This window comes from Colossoma macropomum, unplaced genomic scaffold, assembly GCF_904425465.1.
Source record: "Colossoma macropomum unplaced genomic scaffold, Colossoma_macropomum, whole genome shotgun sequence".
Lineage (NCBI taxonomy): Eukaryota > Metazoa > Chordata > Actinopteri > Characiformes > Serrasalmidae > Colossoma > Colossoma macropomum.
In genome coordinates this window covers 42363460-42383856 of record NW_023494792.1, presented here as the reverse complement: position 1 = coordinate 42383856, position 20397 = coordinate 42363460, and the positions used below count along the sequence as shown (strand labels likewise).

At 39.0% G+C, this 20397-nt stretch overlaps 1 protein-coding gene across 1 annotated transcript in view; it reads left to right on the top strand.

Annotated features, from left to right (window-relative positions):
- LOC118812328 (thyrotropin-releasing hormone-degrading ectoenzyme-like) overlaps window positions 1-20397 on the top strand; it is a 357198-nt gene that overhangs the window by 224832 nt on the left and 111969 nt on the right. The window contains exon 9 of the mRNA XM_036577232.1: window positions 4364-4429. Within this exon, the coding sequence (XP_036433125.1) occupies window positions 4364-4429 (66 nt within the window). The remainder of the gene's footprint in view (window positions 1-4363; window positions 4430-20397) is intronic.

Below are 20397 nucleotides of genomic sequence, written 5' to 3'. Positions count from 1 at the left end.
ACTGTCCATCAAAAAAGACACCTTGCCTTCTTTTATTTTTCTATCCTGTAAGAAAAATACCTGCAATCATAAAGCAATTATGTGGGAATACTTATCTTCACCACTTATCATCATGTTCATGCAAGTATCTTCCATGGTATGACAAGAACAGTGTCAGAAAAAACAATTTAAATGTACCCTCAAGGCACAACATGATGCTGAATGTCCAATTGGCTATGGTAAATGAGTTGTAAAGGTAGACTTCCAGGTAAAAGGGCATATTTTTACCTTTTCATAGTGTTTTTAAAAAGAAGAATAAAATAAAAAGCTTGGAGTCAAGACATGTTTATCAAAAAATATGGCTTAAAAAATACAACTGCAAAATGATGGTCCCCAAACTAAAGGCTGAAGGCTTGACGGTACCACCCCAGTGATGTTAGGGTTACCATCCCAGTGATAGTCTAGTTGCAATTTTTGAGAGTGTAGGTTTTGCTTAAGTAATGAATTGACAGTTCTCTTTTCTAAACTGTACTTAAAAGCACGTATTGAAACATTTTTGACCCAAAGGTGGTTTAAACACCTAAAAGGTTTGAGCACTAAGGAGTGCTGACATCACACCAAGGGTGAACAATGTATGGCCTTTGGCTTTGTCTCCAAGCTAGCACTGTCACTAATACTATTACTATTATCTGCACTTGTGATATTGTTTTCTATAAATAAACCTAATTAGTTTCTAATTTGATAAGTTGTGGAAAACCAGTAATGAAATGAAACATTCCAACGAGTGTCACCAAACTTTTGATGAGCACTGTAGATCAGCTAATAGTCAGGGTGGTATTCATGGTGGTCTGATTTGCATTTGAACAGGAAGGGGGTTTAGTTACCCAATGAAGAAGGGAAACATGGGGGTGTTTTCTTTAGGAACGGATTAGAGCTGACGTGTTTATCGCTTACGGTCACTGGAGAGCTATCGAGGAACTCCGTCTGTGTGTTTATGTGTGTGGGTGTGTGAGAGCGAGAGCTATTATGGTGTTTTTGATCATGTTATCAGATGAGCTGAGATTAGAATTGTTCTGCATGCACCTCATTTGTTGGCTCTGCAGATCAGAAGTGGGACAGTATAAACCATTGGAAGTCACAGTGGAGGCTGGTGATGTCAAACGCATGCATTGAGTTTATATGACTTATTTCTCACTCACATCGCATTGGAACAAGTGTACAAATTGTGACAAAAGTGCAGACTCTAACCTTTCATTGTGTGCCATGCTTGTGTTTGTAAGTGAAAGACGAGATGTTTTATTATGATATGAATTTGATGAAAAGTTATTGCTGTAATGCAAAAAGAGGAAACATTTTTGACTTTTTTGGCACCAGGACAAACATAAAAATCTGTCAAATCTATAAATACACTAAGTGGATGCAAAAGTAATTCATTTCGTAACTAACAATGTAATTAACATGTAATTATGTAATTATTACATTGTAATAGGGCATCAAAACATTGATAATACCTCTAGACTCTTTAAGGTTAAATATTTTCTCTTTGTAATATTTATCAAGAGCTCTTTTCATGTCTAATGTGTTAAGTGTGCTGTCAGTGAAGTGAAGGCCTCCTGGGTGTTGTTGCCTTAAATCTACAGGATGTTTAAAGACATGAAAACAATGTTTCAGATAAATTTCTTGTGTTTGAAGTGGAGGCTCTCGATCGTTTTTGGCTGATGGTGGTTCCGCACAGATGGCTACTGGGAACTCATTATTTCCAATTCACAGAAAGGCTTTGAGTTGAAGATTGAATGTTTACTTTTCTGGGTTTCAGGGTCCACAACTCTTCCTCCTGCTCATTTGCAGACTCTTCAACTGCATTTCCTCCAAGTTTTCAGAAAAAAACATTCATTTGAGTTTCTTTACCAAGAATGTTCCATTTAAACATTAAAAGACTTTAGTTTCATTGAGATTTTTCTCATCCGTCCTTCAAAACAGAATCCTTCCTCCAGCCCTTTTGTAGACTGTTCAACTGTATTTTCTCCAATTTTTCTCTTTAGAAATAATTTTTATTTTTCTCAACAATTTTCCACTCAAACTTTGTGAAAGTCTCTCTCACCTATCTTTCACTACAGCTCTTCCTCCAACACTTTGGTAAACTGTTCAACTGTATTTTTCTTGAGAAACTCAATAAATTGTTTTTCTTGATGGTTTAGTTTGATCTGTCTTTCTTTTTTGCTGACTTTTCAACTACATTGTTTTACTACTTTTCAAACGTAGGTTCTTTTCCAACTATTTTCCATTCACACACTGTGAATCTGGTTTAATTTACATTTATGTCATCCATCTTTCCAAAACAAAATTCTCCCTGTAGCTCAACTGTGTTTTCATTAAGTATTCTTTAGAAACTTTTCAACACTGTGAAAATTTGGTTTTATTTAAACTCACACTCTTAAGAATAAAGGGTCCTAAGTTTGGATGTATAGTTCTAGGAAAAAAAAAACAAAACTTTAATTGGTGTAGAACCTTTACATTATGTGGAGATTCTTAACATTATAAAGGTTCTTCATGCTTGCACATCTCATTTATTGTACAAATTGGCTCTTTAAAGAACCATTCTTTCAAGGGGTCTTCAGGAAGCCAAAAGTGGTTCTTCTATAGCATCACTCTGAAGCCTTTTTGCTAGCTTTATTTTAAAGAATGTCTTCCATTCTTCACAACAAAGATCTTTCCCCTTTTGCAGACTCTTTAAATGTATTTTCGTTGAGGCTAGAACCACTTATGAATATATAGATAATTTTTGATAAAAGCCATGAAATTGACAAGTAAAATTTTCCCTTTTTTTCATTTTATTTTGTATGCATGAATATTATGTGCTGAGATTCGTGATCTGAACCACCAGCACTGGTTTTACTTCTTTTATAAACGCAAAAATGAGTTGCTGATGTGAGTGAGTGTTAGATTGGCGTGCTGCTATTCTTCTCTCACTGAGATATTTTTTATGGAGGAAAACAGTGAATGAGATTTTTAGCACACTGAAACTTTCATTAAAGTGCAATTCTTTATTGAATACTTGCCAAAAAAAGATGAAGAGGAAATGGATTCAAGTAGTAAAGGCAACAGTTATCATTTTTCTTTTGCCTAGTGCAACTCAAAGACACTTAGGGCACAGGAGCACAGTCATGCTGGAACAGGAAAGGCCTTTCTCAAAATATTGCCACAAAGTTGAGAGTATATAATTGTCTAAAATATCTTTGTATCCTATAACATTGACATTATCTTTCACTGCAACTAAGAGGCCAAGACCAAACTCCAGCCCCAGACCGTTATCCCTCCTCTACGAAACTTTACATACCTACACAGTGCCAACAGTAGAGTCCTCAAGGCATCCACCAAACCCAGACTCGTTCCTCAGACTGCCAGATAGTGAAGTATTCATCACTCAAAACAACACATTTCCACCACTGCAGAGTCCAGTGGCAGCGTTCTTTACACCACTTGAGCCGAACGCTTGGCATTGCATATAGTGATCTTAGGCTTGTGTGCAGATACTCAGCATGGAAATCTATTTCGTAAAGCTCCTGACACACAGTTGTTGTGCTGATTTTGCTTCCGGAGGCAGTTTGGAACTCTGTAGTGAGTGATGCAGGAGTGGACAGGTGATTTTTACATGCTACATGTTTAACACTTGGTGGCCTTGCTGTGTGAAATTGCATGGTCCACCATTTCACAGCTGAGCTGCTGTTGCTCCTAGAAACTTCTGTTTCACAATAATGGCACTTGCAGTTGCTCAGGGTAATTCTAGCAGGGCAGTATATTTATGAACTGACTTGTGGCAAAGGTAGCATTCCATGACAGTGCCACATTAAAAATCACTGAGCTCTTTCAGTAGTCCTACTGCCAGTGTTTGTCTATGGAGACTGACACACCATATAGTATATCTTATCCATGTTTTGTGACAAAACTCTGACACCAGCTCTTTCACAGACAGTATTTCCTCTGTTTATTCAGAAAATTTCTTTGCCAATAATTTTTCATTCAGTCTCTGTGAAAGTTCAGTTTCATTTAGATTAACTTCCTCCATTCTTTGCCACACACTGAGACAGTGAAAGGACATTGCCTCACTCGTTGTGTGCAAAACTAAGACGTGACACAAGAACCAAGCAACATAATGAGCCTCTAATTGGCCTTCTTATTGTCCTTCTTGAACTGACAGCCAATCACACCCAAACAGCTGGTTCCAATTTGCACACAGTTGCGCTGATTGTAAATTGGCAGGATTAGCAATGCAATCGACTGGGTTGTTCTCCAGTCCAGTCCGTTAAATCTGCCTTACTTATCTGTCCACCGCTGAATTAAGACACAAAAAAAACTCACCAGCTTTTCTCATTTTTTTCCCCAGGATTACTTAATGACACACATGTATGGGAATGCGGCAAGGGATGACTTGTGGAACAAGTTTTCTGAGGTAAGATTCCAATCATTCGCTAGCATTTTTGCTGCTGTGCCCCCAGGGGCTATAAGCTCTAGCCACAGGCTAATAAGAAAGATAGGGCTAGAAGCGAGTGAGAGAGAGAGTGAGGAAGAAGAGATAGAGAAAGGATGTGAAATTGTGTGCACAACCTATTTATACTCCTTCTCTCAGTCCAACTCTTGCAGAGAGTAGATTCATGCAGCCAAGCAGCATATAGGTCACCATCCATGGTTTAACTGTGCTATCCTCAGACACACATACTGTATTTGACTCCCAGAAGTTTCGTTTATTGGCTACTCAGAGCTTTTTTACATTTACACTGAAAACTGTAGGAAATTGTAGGAACTAAAAATATATTATTTCAGCAAATCTAACACAGTAACTTTTATGATTGTCAAAATCTCTCAGCACATCACACAAAATAAGGGTTCCTAAGATTCTCAGCTTGGACATACAGTTCTAGGAAAATCCCTTAATTAGTATATACTAATACTGGGTTCCTTCCAGCCACAGTGTAGAGATTAGTCTCTTCTAACACCCTGAATTTAACACATTAAGGCGTTGCTAACAGGGATAGGAAGGTTACCTTAAAAATGATTATTGATTTTTGATTGATTGTTTAAATATGTTTTCTTGAAACCTCTATATTGAAGTAACATAATTACTTTCCAATTAGTTTGGATATAAAACAACTTAAAAAAGACAAATGAAAAGCAATTTCAACAAGCTGGCTTTAACTTAACACAAGGCGAACAGGAAAAGTGCACTGAAATATGCAAGTGATTATATTACATTATGCTAAGTTACATTACGTTATGTCACAATATTACATCAAGTGACATAATTGTGTGTACATCCATTTTGCTGGAGTTAAGCAGGGATTCCAACAAGTTATGTGTAGTTTAGAATAATGTATTTTCTTTTAATCTTGTAAGAAAGTATGTAATGTAGAATCATTGATCTCATGTTTAGCAAAATGGCCAAAGTTTGCTTTAAGTGGAGCAATGTATGGAAATATTTTAAACATAATGATGACAAATTTATACAGTGTAAGTGGTGTGAGTTATCATTAAGTAGGTTAAATGGTAATATGTTAAATCACATCTGACTATAACGCCTGTGCCTAAAGCTCTACACAAGGGGGCGCTATAGAAACATCACCAGAAAGATCTGCCCATATTTTGGTAACAGAAGTGCCAATGGTCTGCACTGTGACTCAGTAGTAGTTTGAACTTATCTGAACTCTCTTATTACAGTTGGAGCTGGTTCGCTTGTTATCCTTTTATCTGCTTTTTCTGGAGAGGGCAAAATAACGTAGAGTTAGAGAGAATATATAGTGTGTAGGACAGTTAGAGAGAGAGAGATACAGACCAATAATATATATAACTTGCGTAATTCACAGTTGACAGGCAGAATAACTGGGTGTCATATTCAGTTTTTTACAGTTATTGGCTTCACAAAGGGTTCAACTCAGGTCAGTGACAGAATCTTTTACTTCCATTGCCAGAATGTGTGCGCCTCTTCACGGTGTGTTGTCATGGGTGTCATTGAAAGAGTACTGCACTTTAACAACACTTAATTTTTTTGTCTTTATTTTCCTTTTTATGTTTTTTTTTATCTTGCTTAAGCTATTGAACTTTGTATTTTTAGCGCTTTGTCTTTTTTTTTCTTTTGATTTTCCTTTTGCTTTTGTTTTTATAAAGTACACTGAATTACCTTAACTTCCCTCGCCATGACTTGCTTAGAAAAGACTCCTTCCATAAGAGTTAGTTTTAAGCTGCACTATTTAGTGAAGGCTTCGTTGTAAAGCTGCAACATACAAAGCAAAGTCTATGTTAATGTCTTATTAAACCTAGTGTTGGAAAATGAATGTACACCACCGCTAGCTTTGTGCTACCATAGAACTTACCATACATGTCTTAGTGGAAATTAACATTAATGTCACAATAGCCACGTTTACATGCAGCCTGATAATCCGTTAATAATCCGACTAATAGCTCAATCGGAATAGAACACGTCCATGTAAACACCTCAATCGGAATAGACTAGTCCGATTGAGGCCATTCGGAATACAATTTCTATCCGATTGAACGAGGTGGGTAAACTTCTAAATAATCCGTTAAATAGAAGAATAATAGCCGTGTAAACGCCTGAATCCGATTACATTCCAATCGGAACGTGTAAGTATGTTCTGCGCATGTGCGTCGCGTCATGGTGAAAGTTTATACCGTTCAGCATGGCGGAGCAGAAACGGGTCTGCAGAGGAGACGAAGTTTATGCTCTGATCTTTAAAAGACGGCGGTGGGACGGACTTCCAGCTTATGTGTCTCAAAACACGACGTCTTCCTCTCGCCGCTTCCTTTATAAGCACATGTGAAGCACGTTTTCCTTAGTCTGACATCATTTTAAAGCAATTAAAACACAAGCGCGCCAACTGGAAACTCATATCACGCGGACTGGACCTCACGTGATGTTCGCTGTCATGGTAACGTTTACTCTAAACGCTACTCCACGCATGCGCGTCATTTTGCATCGGATTACTTGTAGTGAGCATGTAAACGAAGATTTTCCATCAAATCGTTGAATAGAGTGTGCATATAAACACCTCAGTCTGAATCTGTAATCGGATTGTATTCAATCGGATTGGCAAAAATCTTTGCATGTAAACATAGCCAATGATAGATAAACAAATAAAGTAGAGGTTCTTCAAGCTTTAAAATGATTCTTCACACACGCTTTTGTTCTTCCATTTAAGGAACCATTCATTGAAGAGTTCTAGGGGACTAAAAGTAGTTATTCTATGGCATCCCTCCAAAGACTTTACTTAAGAGAGTAATTGAAACTGCAAAGCATCAACAACATGCAGCACCTGAACAATGTGTTATTTTGACAAATCTAGTACAGTGACTTTCATGGGCATGGATTTTCTTTATCAAACTGTAGATAACATCACAGCCAAAGAGTCTCTAAGGCAAGAGCAAAGATGTGGAGTCTATCCATCATATTAAGAGTGACATCTACAGCTGTGAAAGGGAGGGTGACTATAACAGGGTAATCTGCCGCATTGCTCTGAGTGTCCTGCGAGTCTTAAACACTTCACTTTGGATTAAGATGGGCATGGGTGCCCCTTGTGCTTCCCTAGGCAAAGCCAGCCAGGTGTGTTTCTGAAGTTAGCTTTAGGAATTCCAGCCTCTGAATAATGGAGCTGGAGTGTCGAGTCCCTCTGTTTTGGCCTGAAGTTGTGTGCGAACTTCTTTTTTCCTTATTTCTTTGTTTCTTTCTTTCTATCTTCCTTTCTTTCTTTCTCCTCGAGCAAAGAAAAGCAAAGCTACCCAGGTAGATCAGATGCTGTCACAGTCCAGAAAGTTGCATGATGGCTCTCAGCAGTACCATCCCACACTAATCTCATGAAACATGCCATTTTAAGGCTGATTACTTTCAAATGCACAGTCGTGAAGGTTCTGATCCATTTAGTGAAACAGCAGGATGTTTGCTAGCTATTAACATCTTTATAGGTGCCTTGTCACTGCAGTGAAAAATGTGAGGTGAGCTGATATGGACTCTTTTTTTGTCTGGTTGGTTTGTGTGTTAGGAAGCTGTAAACTGTAGGGATTTAAAAGAATGGCCAATGTTGCAAATGCAAAAATTCTAAGAAATAGCTTGACCAAACATGGTAATTGGCATGATGTCATTTGAATAATGTTAACTGGCGCCTATTCATTTTTATTTGTTGTTAGCAACATTTGTTTCTTTTACTGAGCTTTTCCTTTAAAACTGAATGTTTAAGAAAGTCCTTGACCATCAGTCTACCTTTCTTGGCACTCGTGTTTTGCAACGCTCATGAATCCAGCAGCATTACAGTCCTTGACAGGCCGTCATCTAATGAATACTGATATGTGCCGCATTCTTTAGCTATTCACAAAATCCAATTTGCTACAATAATCTTCCAGCGCTTAGCGCCACAAAGCCTTTTGTCAAGCCTACGACCCATAGCTAGGCCGGCCTACACTTCCTTTAATTATATCTGCATGCCAGTGTGGCAGGCTCAGGAGTGGAAAAAACATTCCTTGGAAAATGTATCTTAAAGTAGACTCGCTTTACTTGTCATCTGCCGGAAAGGATCTGCCGCTGCCATGTTCCACATTAAACAAACCATGAATCATCGACATATGAGACAGCTTGCCTGCCTTAGTGCCTGCTTTGAGTGGGCTTGTCCCCAGGTGGTTTCTTGTGTAACACCCCTAGACCGAATTACGGATGATCCCACATTAATCGCCAATCAAGCTTATCATCTCGTCCGTGCACAACCAACTCAATCTCTGATTTCAGTGTTAGTCACCTAGGCTCCATGCTTCAGCCACTTCTGCTGTTCATTTTTTACCCTTCTCAGTCAATGTACAGATGAGCCACATTAATCACTAACCAAATTAGCATTTTGTCATTGTACAACCAATTCACTCTCTACTTTCAGTGCTAGTCAGTGCTGTTCTTTTTTTAAACCTCTTTCAGTGAGAAACCTTTTTTTCTTTTTCCTGGATTTTCCACATTAATCGCTAATCACAGTTAGCATCTCACCCATGCATAACCTGCTTTCAATGCAAGTCAACAACAGCTCTGAGTTCATTCAGATTTACTGACTCTAATACCTTGAGTTTTTAGAGAGCAAGTGCAAATGGATTGTCAACATTAAGTAATCACATTAATAGCTAATCAAAATTAGCATCCCATCTGCGCTGACTCATTCTCCACTTTCGGTGCTAGTCACTAACATCCAGTCAATTTTGCTGCACTGTAAGAAAAGTAGAAGGAATGGGACGGAAGATGGTTTGAAGTGTTTTTGAGCTTCAAACTGATGTAAAAAATTGCTCAGTGTTCAAACATTGCTTGTGTTCAAATTACTTGTTGGAGTTGAATGAAACCAGTTAAATTGCTTGTTACCACATGAGGAAATATTTCTAAGTTGAACTGATGAACCACAAGTGATCCATGATCATCGCCTCACAGAGATCCACTGGAAATGGATTATACATATTAGGCACTCCATAATAATCGCTAATCAGAATTAACATTTCATCCATGCACTATCCAATCACTATCCCATTTAAATGCTAGTTATTTAAGCCCATAGCTGTGTCCCAATTCAGGGGCTGCATCTTTCAAAAGACACAGTCTACGAATACATGCCCTTCGAAGGCTGTGTAGACCTTTCTCCTCTGCTGACGCCATATTCTCGAATCCTTGCTGGCGTGCAGTGAACTTTGGTATATGTTGACTGGTGAAGGATCCACCCATTGGATCTTTCATTGCCATGGAAAAGAAGGACACATTTCCCGGCCATATATGAAGGAGCCTTCGAAATGGGACAGCTTGATGGCACCGCTGTGACACAGCCGGCCTTCAAATGTAGCCTCCGAAAGATGCAGCCCTGCATTGGGACACAGCTCTTCTATTCTTTTTCCCCCTTTGAGTGAGAAACATATAGATAATATGCATTTATTACTAAATGATAACAATATAACTAAATAATATACATTTATCACTATTATCAAGTTTTAGTCACTGGCATCCATTCTTCAGTTATTTTTGCTGTTTTTTACCCTCTTTCAGTGAGGAACTTACAAATGATCCTTTATAATCGCTAATCTAATTTAGAATCTCATCCATGTACAACATGATTTTAATGCTAGTCAACAAAGTCTTTGAGCTCAGTCAATTTTACTGTTCTTTTGTTCTCCATTTCAGAGAGCAACTGAAAGTGTATTCTCCACATTAAGCGATCCATTATAATTGCTAATCATAGTTAACATTTTGTCCATGAGCGGCCTGCTCTCCAGTTTCAGTGCTAGTCAATATGAGCCACTGAAGTCCACACCTCAGTCACTTCTACTGTTCTTTTTTTCTCCTTTCAGGAAGAAACATATGGATAATCCACGTTTAGTGCTAATCAAAGTTAACATCTCATCTTTGTACAACCAATTCACTCTCTACTTCCAATGCTAGTCACTGAAGTCCATACTTCAGTCACTTCTGCTGTTCTTTTTTTTTTTTTGGTGCTTCTTAGTGAAAAACTTCTTTTTTCTTCTTTTTTTGTGTGATCTGGACCGGGGTGTGGTATCCCATTTACTGTGGGTAAGGGAAGTCTCCATGCTTGACTGATCTGCCGGAGTGAATGTTTTCAGTGTGAGAGAGACTCTGACAGTGTGCTTTGATTCCTGCCCCCGCTTCACCCCAGCCAATCCCGCGGGTCCCCTGCAACTGCCATTTTCTGCTGGAGAAAGGGCACACCAGCAATTCTTCCTCAATTTTTATACAGAAAAATGCTGTCTACCCCCAACATTAAATTGCACAGCTCATAGGAAGGTATTGGAGAGAAATGAATGAGTGCTATTGAAGGAACGATGAAAGCATCTCACCGCAATAAGTAAAGGGAAATTAAAGTTCTGCTTCGAAAAATTCTGATAAAATTTTATGAAATGTCAAAGTTGTATTTGGTGTAGCCAAATAATGGTCATGCTCACACTGATGGTCTGCTTGTCCGGAATAATAAGTATCCCATCTGAGCATGTAGCCTTAAGTTCAGGCGAGTGATTGGCAGTTGATCTCTACAATTCTCTAGCTATTCTTCTTAGCACCCCTAATGTGGAAATAAATTGCATCTATTTTATATGTACAGCGCTTTCTACAGCAGATATTATCCCAGAGCCTCTCCAGAAATGAGTGAACTAACAAGAATCAGAAGGAAAAACTGTCTAAAAGCATGAGGAAGAAGGACTGAGAGGAACTAAGACTCCAGAGGAACAGCTTTCTAAGGGCATGAGGAAGAACCACTGAAAGCAACCAAGACTCAAAAGGAAATCTTCCTAAGAGCAAGAGGAAGAACCACTGAGAGGAACAAGACTCAAAAGGAAAAGCTTCCTAAGGGCAGGAGGAACAACCACCGAGGGGAACCAAGAATCAAAAGGAAAAGCATCCTAAGGCATGAGGAAGAACCACAGAGAGGAACCAAGACTCAAAACAAAGAGCTTCATAAGAGAATGTGGAAGAACCATTGAGAGAAACCAAGTCTCCAATGGAAAAACTCTCTAATAGCATGAGGAGGAACCACTGAGAGGAACCAAGACTTGAGAAAAAGCTTCTTAAGGGCATGAAGAAGAACCACCGAGAACAAAACAACCCTTAAAACAAAGAGCTTCTTAAGGGCATGTGGAAGAACCACTGAGAGGACGCAAGCCTCAAGAGGAAAAGCTTCCTAAGGGCATGAGGAAGAACCACTGAAAAGAACCAAGACTCAAAAGGAACACCTGCTCTCCTCTGAGCTGCACTGAATAGTGCAGTTTGGATATGTAGGAGTAGGAGACACTGAGTGAGAGACAGTGGGATTATATAGAGGAAAGATCTTGGAGATGCACTAGACTGATGGTAAAGTTTATCAGTCATCTGGAGGAGACACTGACTGTACGTTCAGTATTAGTGTGGTAAGAGAGGATTACAGCTTTCAGAAACAGGATAGGAGTTTATGCAGGAGTTGCAGTTGTAGGGTTCTAACAACATTTGAATCTCAATTCAAGTTCTTTGGAAAGGGTTTTGTCATTTCTGATGCAATATGTACATATTGCTGCTATTGGAACAAAACCTCGTATCTCCATTTTTTGTTGTTTTTCAGTTTTTGACATAATTTGAAAATGCTTTGTAACGGGTTTTGCAATTTTAATATTATTATTGCTAGAACCTTATGTGAGGGTGTGAGGTAACCCGGATTTATTTGAAGTCTACAGACCAGGGCAAGAGAGAGAAACGCTCGCACCAAGGATGGTTCAGAAAAGAGAATTTATTGGCTAAATATCAAACTACTTTTGGACTACATTCAATGATAAACAATAGAAAATAAAACAAGAAAACCAAACAAACAAAGTGATAGTAATGAAAGACAAAATAGCTCGAGTAAGTTAGAGTGATTCACGGCTAAATGGTATGAGGCAGTGTGGTTTGGGGAGCCGCTTGGGAGAGCCTCTAGAGAATTAACCTAAGCCTGGACGGGAAGAACTATATGGCTGGATGTACCTATAAAAGTTCTCTTATTAAATAAATTGGCGTCAGGGCCCTGACTGCAAATTGATGGTTCCAGCTTATGTGGGAGTTGGGGGCTGACTTCAGGCGGGGTCGTCTCAGGACAGACTCGATCGAAGGCTGGAGCTCACGCGGTGGTTCCTCTCCTCGCTGGCCGTGGATGCTGCATCTCCGTGCGGGCACGCGCCTTCCCGTCAGTGATTGGGCGGAGGCGTCTCGTGGCCGTCTGACGGTGGAGCTTGGGCAGCCTTTCGAGGGTCAATCTGTTCACAGATCAGTGCGTGGCTCTGGGTGCGATGCTGGGTCTCCGTGGCGTCAGAACCGCTCCCACTCCGCTGGCGAGGTTCAGGTTGCAATCAGGGTTCTGAGGCTGGTGATACTAATTTAACCTACTACCTCTCTTTAGCAGAATCGAAAGTTATGGATATATCCTCTCGGGCCAGACAAGAAATATCCACCTTCCTTCTCTGAGGGTGGTTCAAACTTAAGGTGTGTAGACGAACAGGCAAACAAACAAAGGTTTCAGATCTGATAATTTAGCGTCCTAATACTTCTGACCTGTCTTTCTGACCTAGGCCGGCACAAACTTAGAAACTTGTTGCGAACGCAGGAATTCCCCAAATTTTGCGGTGCACTCTGGTTTTGTTCAGCTGGAGGCCCTACCCTTTGGAGGTGGTGCCAGAGTGCTGATAGGTTCTCTCACCTAACGGGTAATTAGCTATTCCTAATTCTTGGTCCTGATTGGTGGGGGTTTTTCTGTGCGCCCTACCAGGGAACTCCTTCCTTTGTTCCTTCTAGGTTTAAAAGTTTTAATTCTATTAAACAAAACAGTTTTCAGATCAATTAGGTTACTAAAATCCATAACCTGCAAATCTAACGTTTTAGGTATCTACGTGTAGTTTGTACCCACATTATCTGAGAACAACTATGGCAAAGGCAGAAACAATTTTATAGATAATCCTTGGGTGTCTTTTCGTTGCAGGAACTTCCAACACAGTAAAATCATTACTTCAAATGACTACATCAAATAAATGAGAAGAGTAAAATAGAAGGCTAAATAAAATAAGTGACAAGAAAACCTAGGTGCATAGTGGTCTAAAATCACTACTTTAACTGGTTATTTCGGTAACTTCAGACATTTATCCCACACATTCCTAACGTCTGACAAAGAAGGATGAATACACTTTAAGTAACTGAGTATACAAATACAAGCATCATCACTCGTGAAATTAGATAAAGTTGATAGTCGAGCATGCATATCAATGAGTTTTCCTGGGATCCTTTGTGAGTAACAGTCCTTAGGTGGTGGCGTGGTAGTCCTCGTTTTCACCCCTTGGGGGTGCTGTGGGTCCATGCTTGAGATCCCTAGGGAATTTAAAAAGTTGGAATTTTGCCGTCCAAAGTCGTACAAATTCCGTTTTGGTATGTCTAGTTTAGTTAAAAAGAGTTATAACGAATGGTTGTAGTTTGGAGGGGACAAGTACCTTAGAAATGTACTTTCTGTTACTAAGGATAAATTTGTCCACAGGATTTTGGAGAGCCGTGCAGCTGCATTCCAGTGAAGGGTTCTGTTTTTCTCCAGGTCAAAGGAGAGGGGTGCAGCCTCTTGATTCAGCCGTAAATCTGAATGAGTCTGGGGTTGGGGTATTAAGCCGACAGCTTTACGCCTCACTCCCAGACTTGCTGGAGCCAAAAGGCCCTTAACTTTTGGGTAAACACTCTGCTGGAGGTAGAGTTTCAGCCAGTGTTCGCTACAGCTTGTTGCTCTTTACATTGTGTGTAAATTTCATGATGAATGGACCAAAAGAAACAGCCCAAAATTACTTGGAAAAAAGTCTGACTTGCATTAAAAGTAAAGTAGTTTTTTTCCTTCTCCTGTAAAGTTACTATTTTGGAGATTTTTTTACCGTTTTGTTCCGACAACAGCGATATACATGTTGTCCAACTCGTGATGGGTTTGGTCGGATTCGGGTGTCATTTCTCGAATGTGTGCCAGGCTCGAGTTGAGATCAATATCGCATTCAAGTTCTCAAGTTCTTCTTCAACACTTTAAAACAGTTTTTAATCTGGCATGCTGGAGTCCACATGACCCATGTCTGTGAGAAAATGGATGCAAGGCAAATTAAACAGCGAATTGATTTAGGAGAGTATAATTTGGTGCAGTTGTTTATATTTAAATAATTTGCTCAAAAATATTTTTATACAATGTACATAAAAAAATAGATCTTTAGGATTAAACAGATGAAGGCTAACAGTATGCTATATCAGTAGTGCACATTGTGAGAACAGTGTATTATGGAAAGCTTATCCAGACCACAAAACATTTGGGATCGTGCTTGAATGCTATGCTTGATGAATATTGTGAAACATTAAACTTAACTTTATACTTAATTTTGAAGAGTTGATTACTTCTTTTTATTATTGTAAATTATTTTTTATTTCATTTATTCATAATCTAGTGACGGCTGTTATTGCACTCCATGATCATTTAACTAGCACTATCTATATATAATATAGAATTGTGATGTTTGAGGCACTTTGGATGATAATGGGCTGGTTTCAGTTTCAGACAGAATTTTGATGGATACGTGTCAGTTTCAGACTCAAAACTTAATGATGTTGTTTAGGTCGGGTCAAGTTCGGACAAAATTTTGACAGGTTTGACAGAGTCAAATCTTGATGAAACAAGAAAGATCCCGGGCTATATTTGGGTTCGGACCATTATTACTGGCCCAAATAAAACTCTTGATCATGTTTTAACCCTGAAACATTTTATTATTACCAATTCAGAGCTCATGAAGAGATGATAAATGCCCCCACCTGTCAAAACAGAGTTCATTTAAACGGAACCAAACCTACGAAGTGTAACATGCCCTTAAGAAACATCTTTTCATGAGCCACCAATCCCCTGCAAGATTAGATTTAAAGCTTGTCCTGTCTCCCAAATCATAGCTATGAAGTCTTTGTGGGTGGTGCATACACTAGATTAGGCCAATTAGGCAAGCACGTTTCCACCACTTGTGCTACAACACTCCCCTACTTTTATGATGAGGACAGGCCAAGCTGAGTCAACTTAAATTATACACTATGTTTTACTGGCAGCAGCTGTTGAGCTGATAACAGTATTTGACCATGTTCCCCCTCACTGAGAGTGCTGTACTATTTATGTCTGGAAGTGATAGTATAAGAAAAGATTTAAGAAAAGAATCACAAACCAGAGGCTTGGGCCCAAAGCTGAGATGATTAGGAGCATCCTGGTGCTTCACAGGCTGAAATCTGGTCAGGTTCACAGTCTGAAGGGGTTTGTCTTGGACAGAGCGGTCAGTCTCTTAGCCTGTTAGGAGAAACTGTTTATTGGTCTTTGTCTGTAGACTGGGAAATCTCAAAATGTCTTCATTTTAGCTCCTGAAACTGGTTAAACAAGAAAGAGTCTCCTAGTTGATGTTTAATAAAAAAATGTTAAGAAGACGACTGACCTACCAGACATCTTTGTGTTTTTTTTTTTTTCCAAACATATCTTACACTCACTCTAATCCAACCATTAAAAGGATAGGATAAGATTCAATTTCTGAAACTTACGGAGTTTCTCAGGCACCTGCACAGAGAGACCCCAGGGGGAGGCTTGAGCCCTGCGCCTTCCCCCTCAGGCTGTTCAAGTGCCTCTTGGTCAGTATGTATAATAATTGCATTTCATATCGCCTCCAACCTTCTTCAAGACCTGTTTCAGTAATATGAAGCTAAGCCTTGCCCCAGGAATAGAGCTCGTAGTTCAGCTCAGGTGCGCCCCCTCTGATGCAGCACAAGCTGCCTCCAGCTCTCCTTATTACCTGTTACCTGTCATGCTCCACCCTACTGCTGGAAATCCCACGAATAAAACACTGATCATTTCTTTGAAAAAGTGTCTCATTTCATAATGTGATTATTTTAAACAATAATCAAATAAAATATTGACAATAAGGCTCTTAATACATGCTACACCAGCCACCCCCGTGTCAAAAACCACATAAGCAAGTCTATTTGAGATGACTTAACAGCTCAACACAATTTGATGCAAGTGTGCGATAATGTAGGCACACAATTTGCACAGCTAATTGGCACGGCATTAGCTTTCATTAGTTGTTAGTTATATTACCCTCAAAGCTCCAGCACAAAACTAAGGAGGCAAGCTTCAGACACCAAATATTTCTTTTCTGATCCCCTACATTTATAATAAAAGGTTGTAACTTTTTTTTTTGCATATTTCAGAGGTAAACAAAGTCATTGAGAGTGGTTTGATGTGAAATGAAGTATTATAAGGAAACCTAGCATCTTAGATATCTTTACAATTAAGGTGATAGGAACTAGGGGTCCTTCGGTCTTTCTTTGTCTACTATAGTCATAACACAATGATAATATTTTTATCTGCTAAACAAAACAGCCAGTGAACCCACACGTCTTTGTATGTAATGATGAAAATACAAAATAGTAGATTTAAAAATAGTAGAAAGAAGTTTATATGTGTGAGTGTGTGTGTGTGTGTTGGACCATATCCATTGTAAAACAATGCCTCAGGCATCACACTGTGTATTCATAACCACTTTCTATGATAACTCTCTGTGAGAGAGCTTTTAGAGGCATTAAACTCTTCAGACATCTGGTTCCCATCACCACCACTGTGAACAATTCTGACTCGGTAAGTTTCTTTATAACGGACCATCTCACATCAGACCACTCTGAATGACTTTGTTAGCACCTCAGTCATTTTGTTGGTGGAATTCCACATTAACCTCAACTCAGAACTGAAACCTAAAAGATAGTTTGTGCATAAGCTATTCTAAAGCATCAGAATGAAGTGTGACTGAAAGTTTCAGCCTTAATGTGCGTGTCTCTAAGGATCAGAGATGCAAATCACTTTAGTCATGTTGATGATGTAAGAGAGCTGAAAATAGCCCAGACCTGATGCCCCACTTTCCATCAAAGTCTGAGATGAAAGATTCACAAGGTTTGATTACCTTTTTGGAGATTTTTAATTAAAACTGTCTGACTGTCTCGAGTCAGGCTTTATTATTCTATTTTAGAGCTTGCTGAGAGGGGTGAAGATCCTTTTATCCGTTGTTATCTGTTGTTCACCCTGAGGTTTGTTGAGCCTGAGGTTTGCAATGTAGTCTCGTGATATAGAAGCTGATAGGACAGAAAACTCTGGACACAGTGAGGACCTTAGCTTTCCTGAAATTTGAAAACATGCATTATTTTTTCCAAATCATGCTGCAGGAGGGTAGGTATTGGTGTCCTTTTTGCAGTTCTGGTGAGTTCGCTTGCAAGTTTCGACTGGCCACTTTATAAGCTCCACCTACCTTATATACCACTATATTTTTTTGTAAAATTACAGACTCATATGTTGCTACACAGTTTATCAGCCCCTCTCTACTCATCGTTGGTCATTGTTTTTTGACCACAATGCTGCTGTTGACCAGCTCTTATTTGAGTGGTGGACCATTCTCAGCACAGCAGAAACACTGACATTGGTAAGTTAAGGGTAGTCCACCATCCAAACATATTCAGCCAAGAGTGGCTCTGTGGTGGAAAACTGACCATTGATGAAGGGCTAGAGGATAGCTAGCACAAACTATGCATTAACGGATGGGCTTCAGTCTCTAACTGTACACCAGAAATGTGGGGGTTTGCAATTGAAAAAAAAAAGCAGCTGGGGATTGTATATTAACTCACAAATTGAAAGTAAAATCAATAAGATACTTGTTTGCTTTTTCATTATGTTTATTAGACAAAACAAGCTTCCACACATCCCCCACTGTCTATCACATCAAAGATGTCATTTTATGAGGAGCTTGGGCGACTTGCCAGAGTGTTTTGTGCATTACAAGAGACTCTTGATTGAAAAAACAAATCATTATTGACATGAAAGCTCAAAGTAATATCAGCGGAGGAAGAGACAATCTGTTGTTCAAATATGCCTTTTTATTCTTTGTTGTCAGATGTTTTTTTTTTTTGAGTTAACATCTTTATCAGTAACACTGCTGTGTACTCTCTCAGTTTAGTATCTGAAAAATCAAGTATCAAGTAGATTCTGCTCATTTTGAAGACATAAACTAATCTCAGATCAGCACTTTTAATCCTATTCATATGCAAAGTAAGATAGTGACACCCTTGGTGAATATTACTGACACTGGTAATAATTGATACCAACATGCAGAAATCCATGTGTGAATGTTTAAATCTCAGAAGCTGCCCTCAGTAGAAATTACTGACAAATTTCCAACCCCTTCACTTTTATCACCTACCATTATAAGCTTGTGTGAATACAATACATTGCAATTTTAGTCACTTGTGCTGCTTAAAAATGATAAATGATGCTAATAATGTTTTAAAAGTGGCTGTTTGATTGATTCATTCATATTATTAGTCAATTCCATATTCTTCAAACCAACAGCGCTACTTACACCACAAAAGGGATTATGAAATAATACACAAAGAGAAATAGTCAGGAATAACAAAAAGGAGCCCTGAGTTTTATTTCTATTGTTGTCCATATTTCCATTGTGATACATTCAACACTGGTTCGAACTGAAGCACTATGGATTGTGACATTGGATGCACACTGAGATCTACAACATAGCTAGACTGCATTTAAACAGTGGTTGTCAAACTGTGGGTCGCGCTGGGTCACAGTGTGGGGACAAGTGGGGAGGAACCAATGCATATATTTTTTTCCCCAACAGAGCAAAGCTAAATTGAGCGCTTTTTTGGATCAGAGGCAGAAAACACTCTTTCTACATTGCACCACATCGCAGCATTGCCAGTAGCCTTCATACTGGCCGTGTGCAGCAAACACAGTTACGCCCTTTGTATGTCATGCAAATGATGATGGTAGGGGCATGTGAAAGCTTTGAGTATATTTATTGCTGCAGTGAGCTCCCTACTACTGTAAGCATGTAGAAAATACTCTGAATATGTTCAGCTCTACTGCCGTGTAGTGTCAGTTCTGGTATAAAACCAGCTTGCTTTAGCTTAATTAATCAACAGTGATCAGAGTACCGGCTAGCCCCAGAGATGGGGAGTGTTGACTGACTCGTGACTCACCATTAAATGACTCATGACTCAACTCAAACTCAAGAAAAAAACACAAACAAAACTGATTACATTAGAACCACCAATCTTAACACGGAAACACACTGCAATACTGTTGTCCTGCAGCTCGCAGCGGTGTCAGGTTCAATACAGCTTCAAATAACAGGACTTTCTTCATACAAAAATCAGATAGACAGAACGAGATGTTCCATGTACATGTGGTGTTTTAAGGAAAAAAGCAAAACAGCTTGAAACTGTGGGCTAGCACGTAGTTTGGATAGTAAATATGCAAACTAGTGCACCAACTATTTTAGCTGAGTCTGCTAATTGGAAACTTACTAAAGTTTCAGCTGGATTAGTTATTATGCTAGCAAATTAGCTTGCATTAGCATGGTAGTTTGTATTTTGGAACCAATGAGCATCAGCAAACAAACAAATAAATGTCTCAACCAAAACAACAGAATTTATTTAAACATGTAGAGCAGTGGTTTTAAACGTGTGGGTCGCAGCCCCCAAGGGGGCCGTAGTGGTACTGCTAGGGACCTTTGAACATCAGTTTTTTATTATTTTATTTTTTTTCAGCCAAAATATTTGCTACAATAAAGTCATTCCACCAAATGAAATTTTAGACATGACAAATATTGTCGATTATTTGCAACAATAAAACATTTTATTTGGCAAATTGCTGGCTATTTATGTTTATATTTTCAGTACAAGAAATGACGGAAACACAGCAGTGAATACTGTTTTTTGTGTGGGCCATGAGTTGCGAGGGTTTGTGAATCTCTGATATGGAGAAAGAATTGTTTTATTTTCTTTAACACATCTAA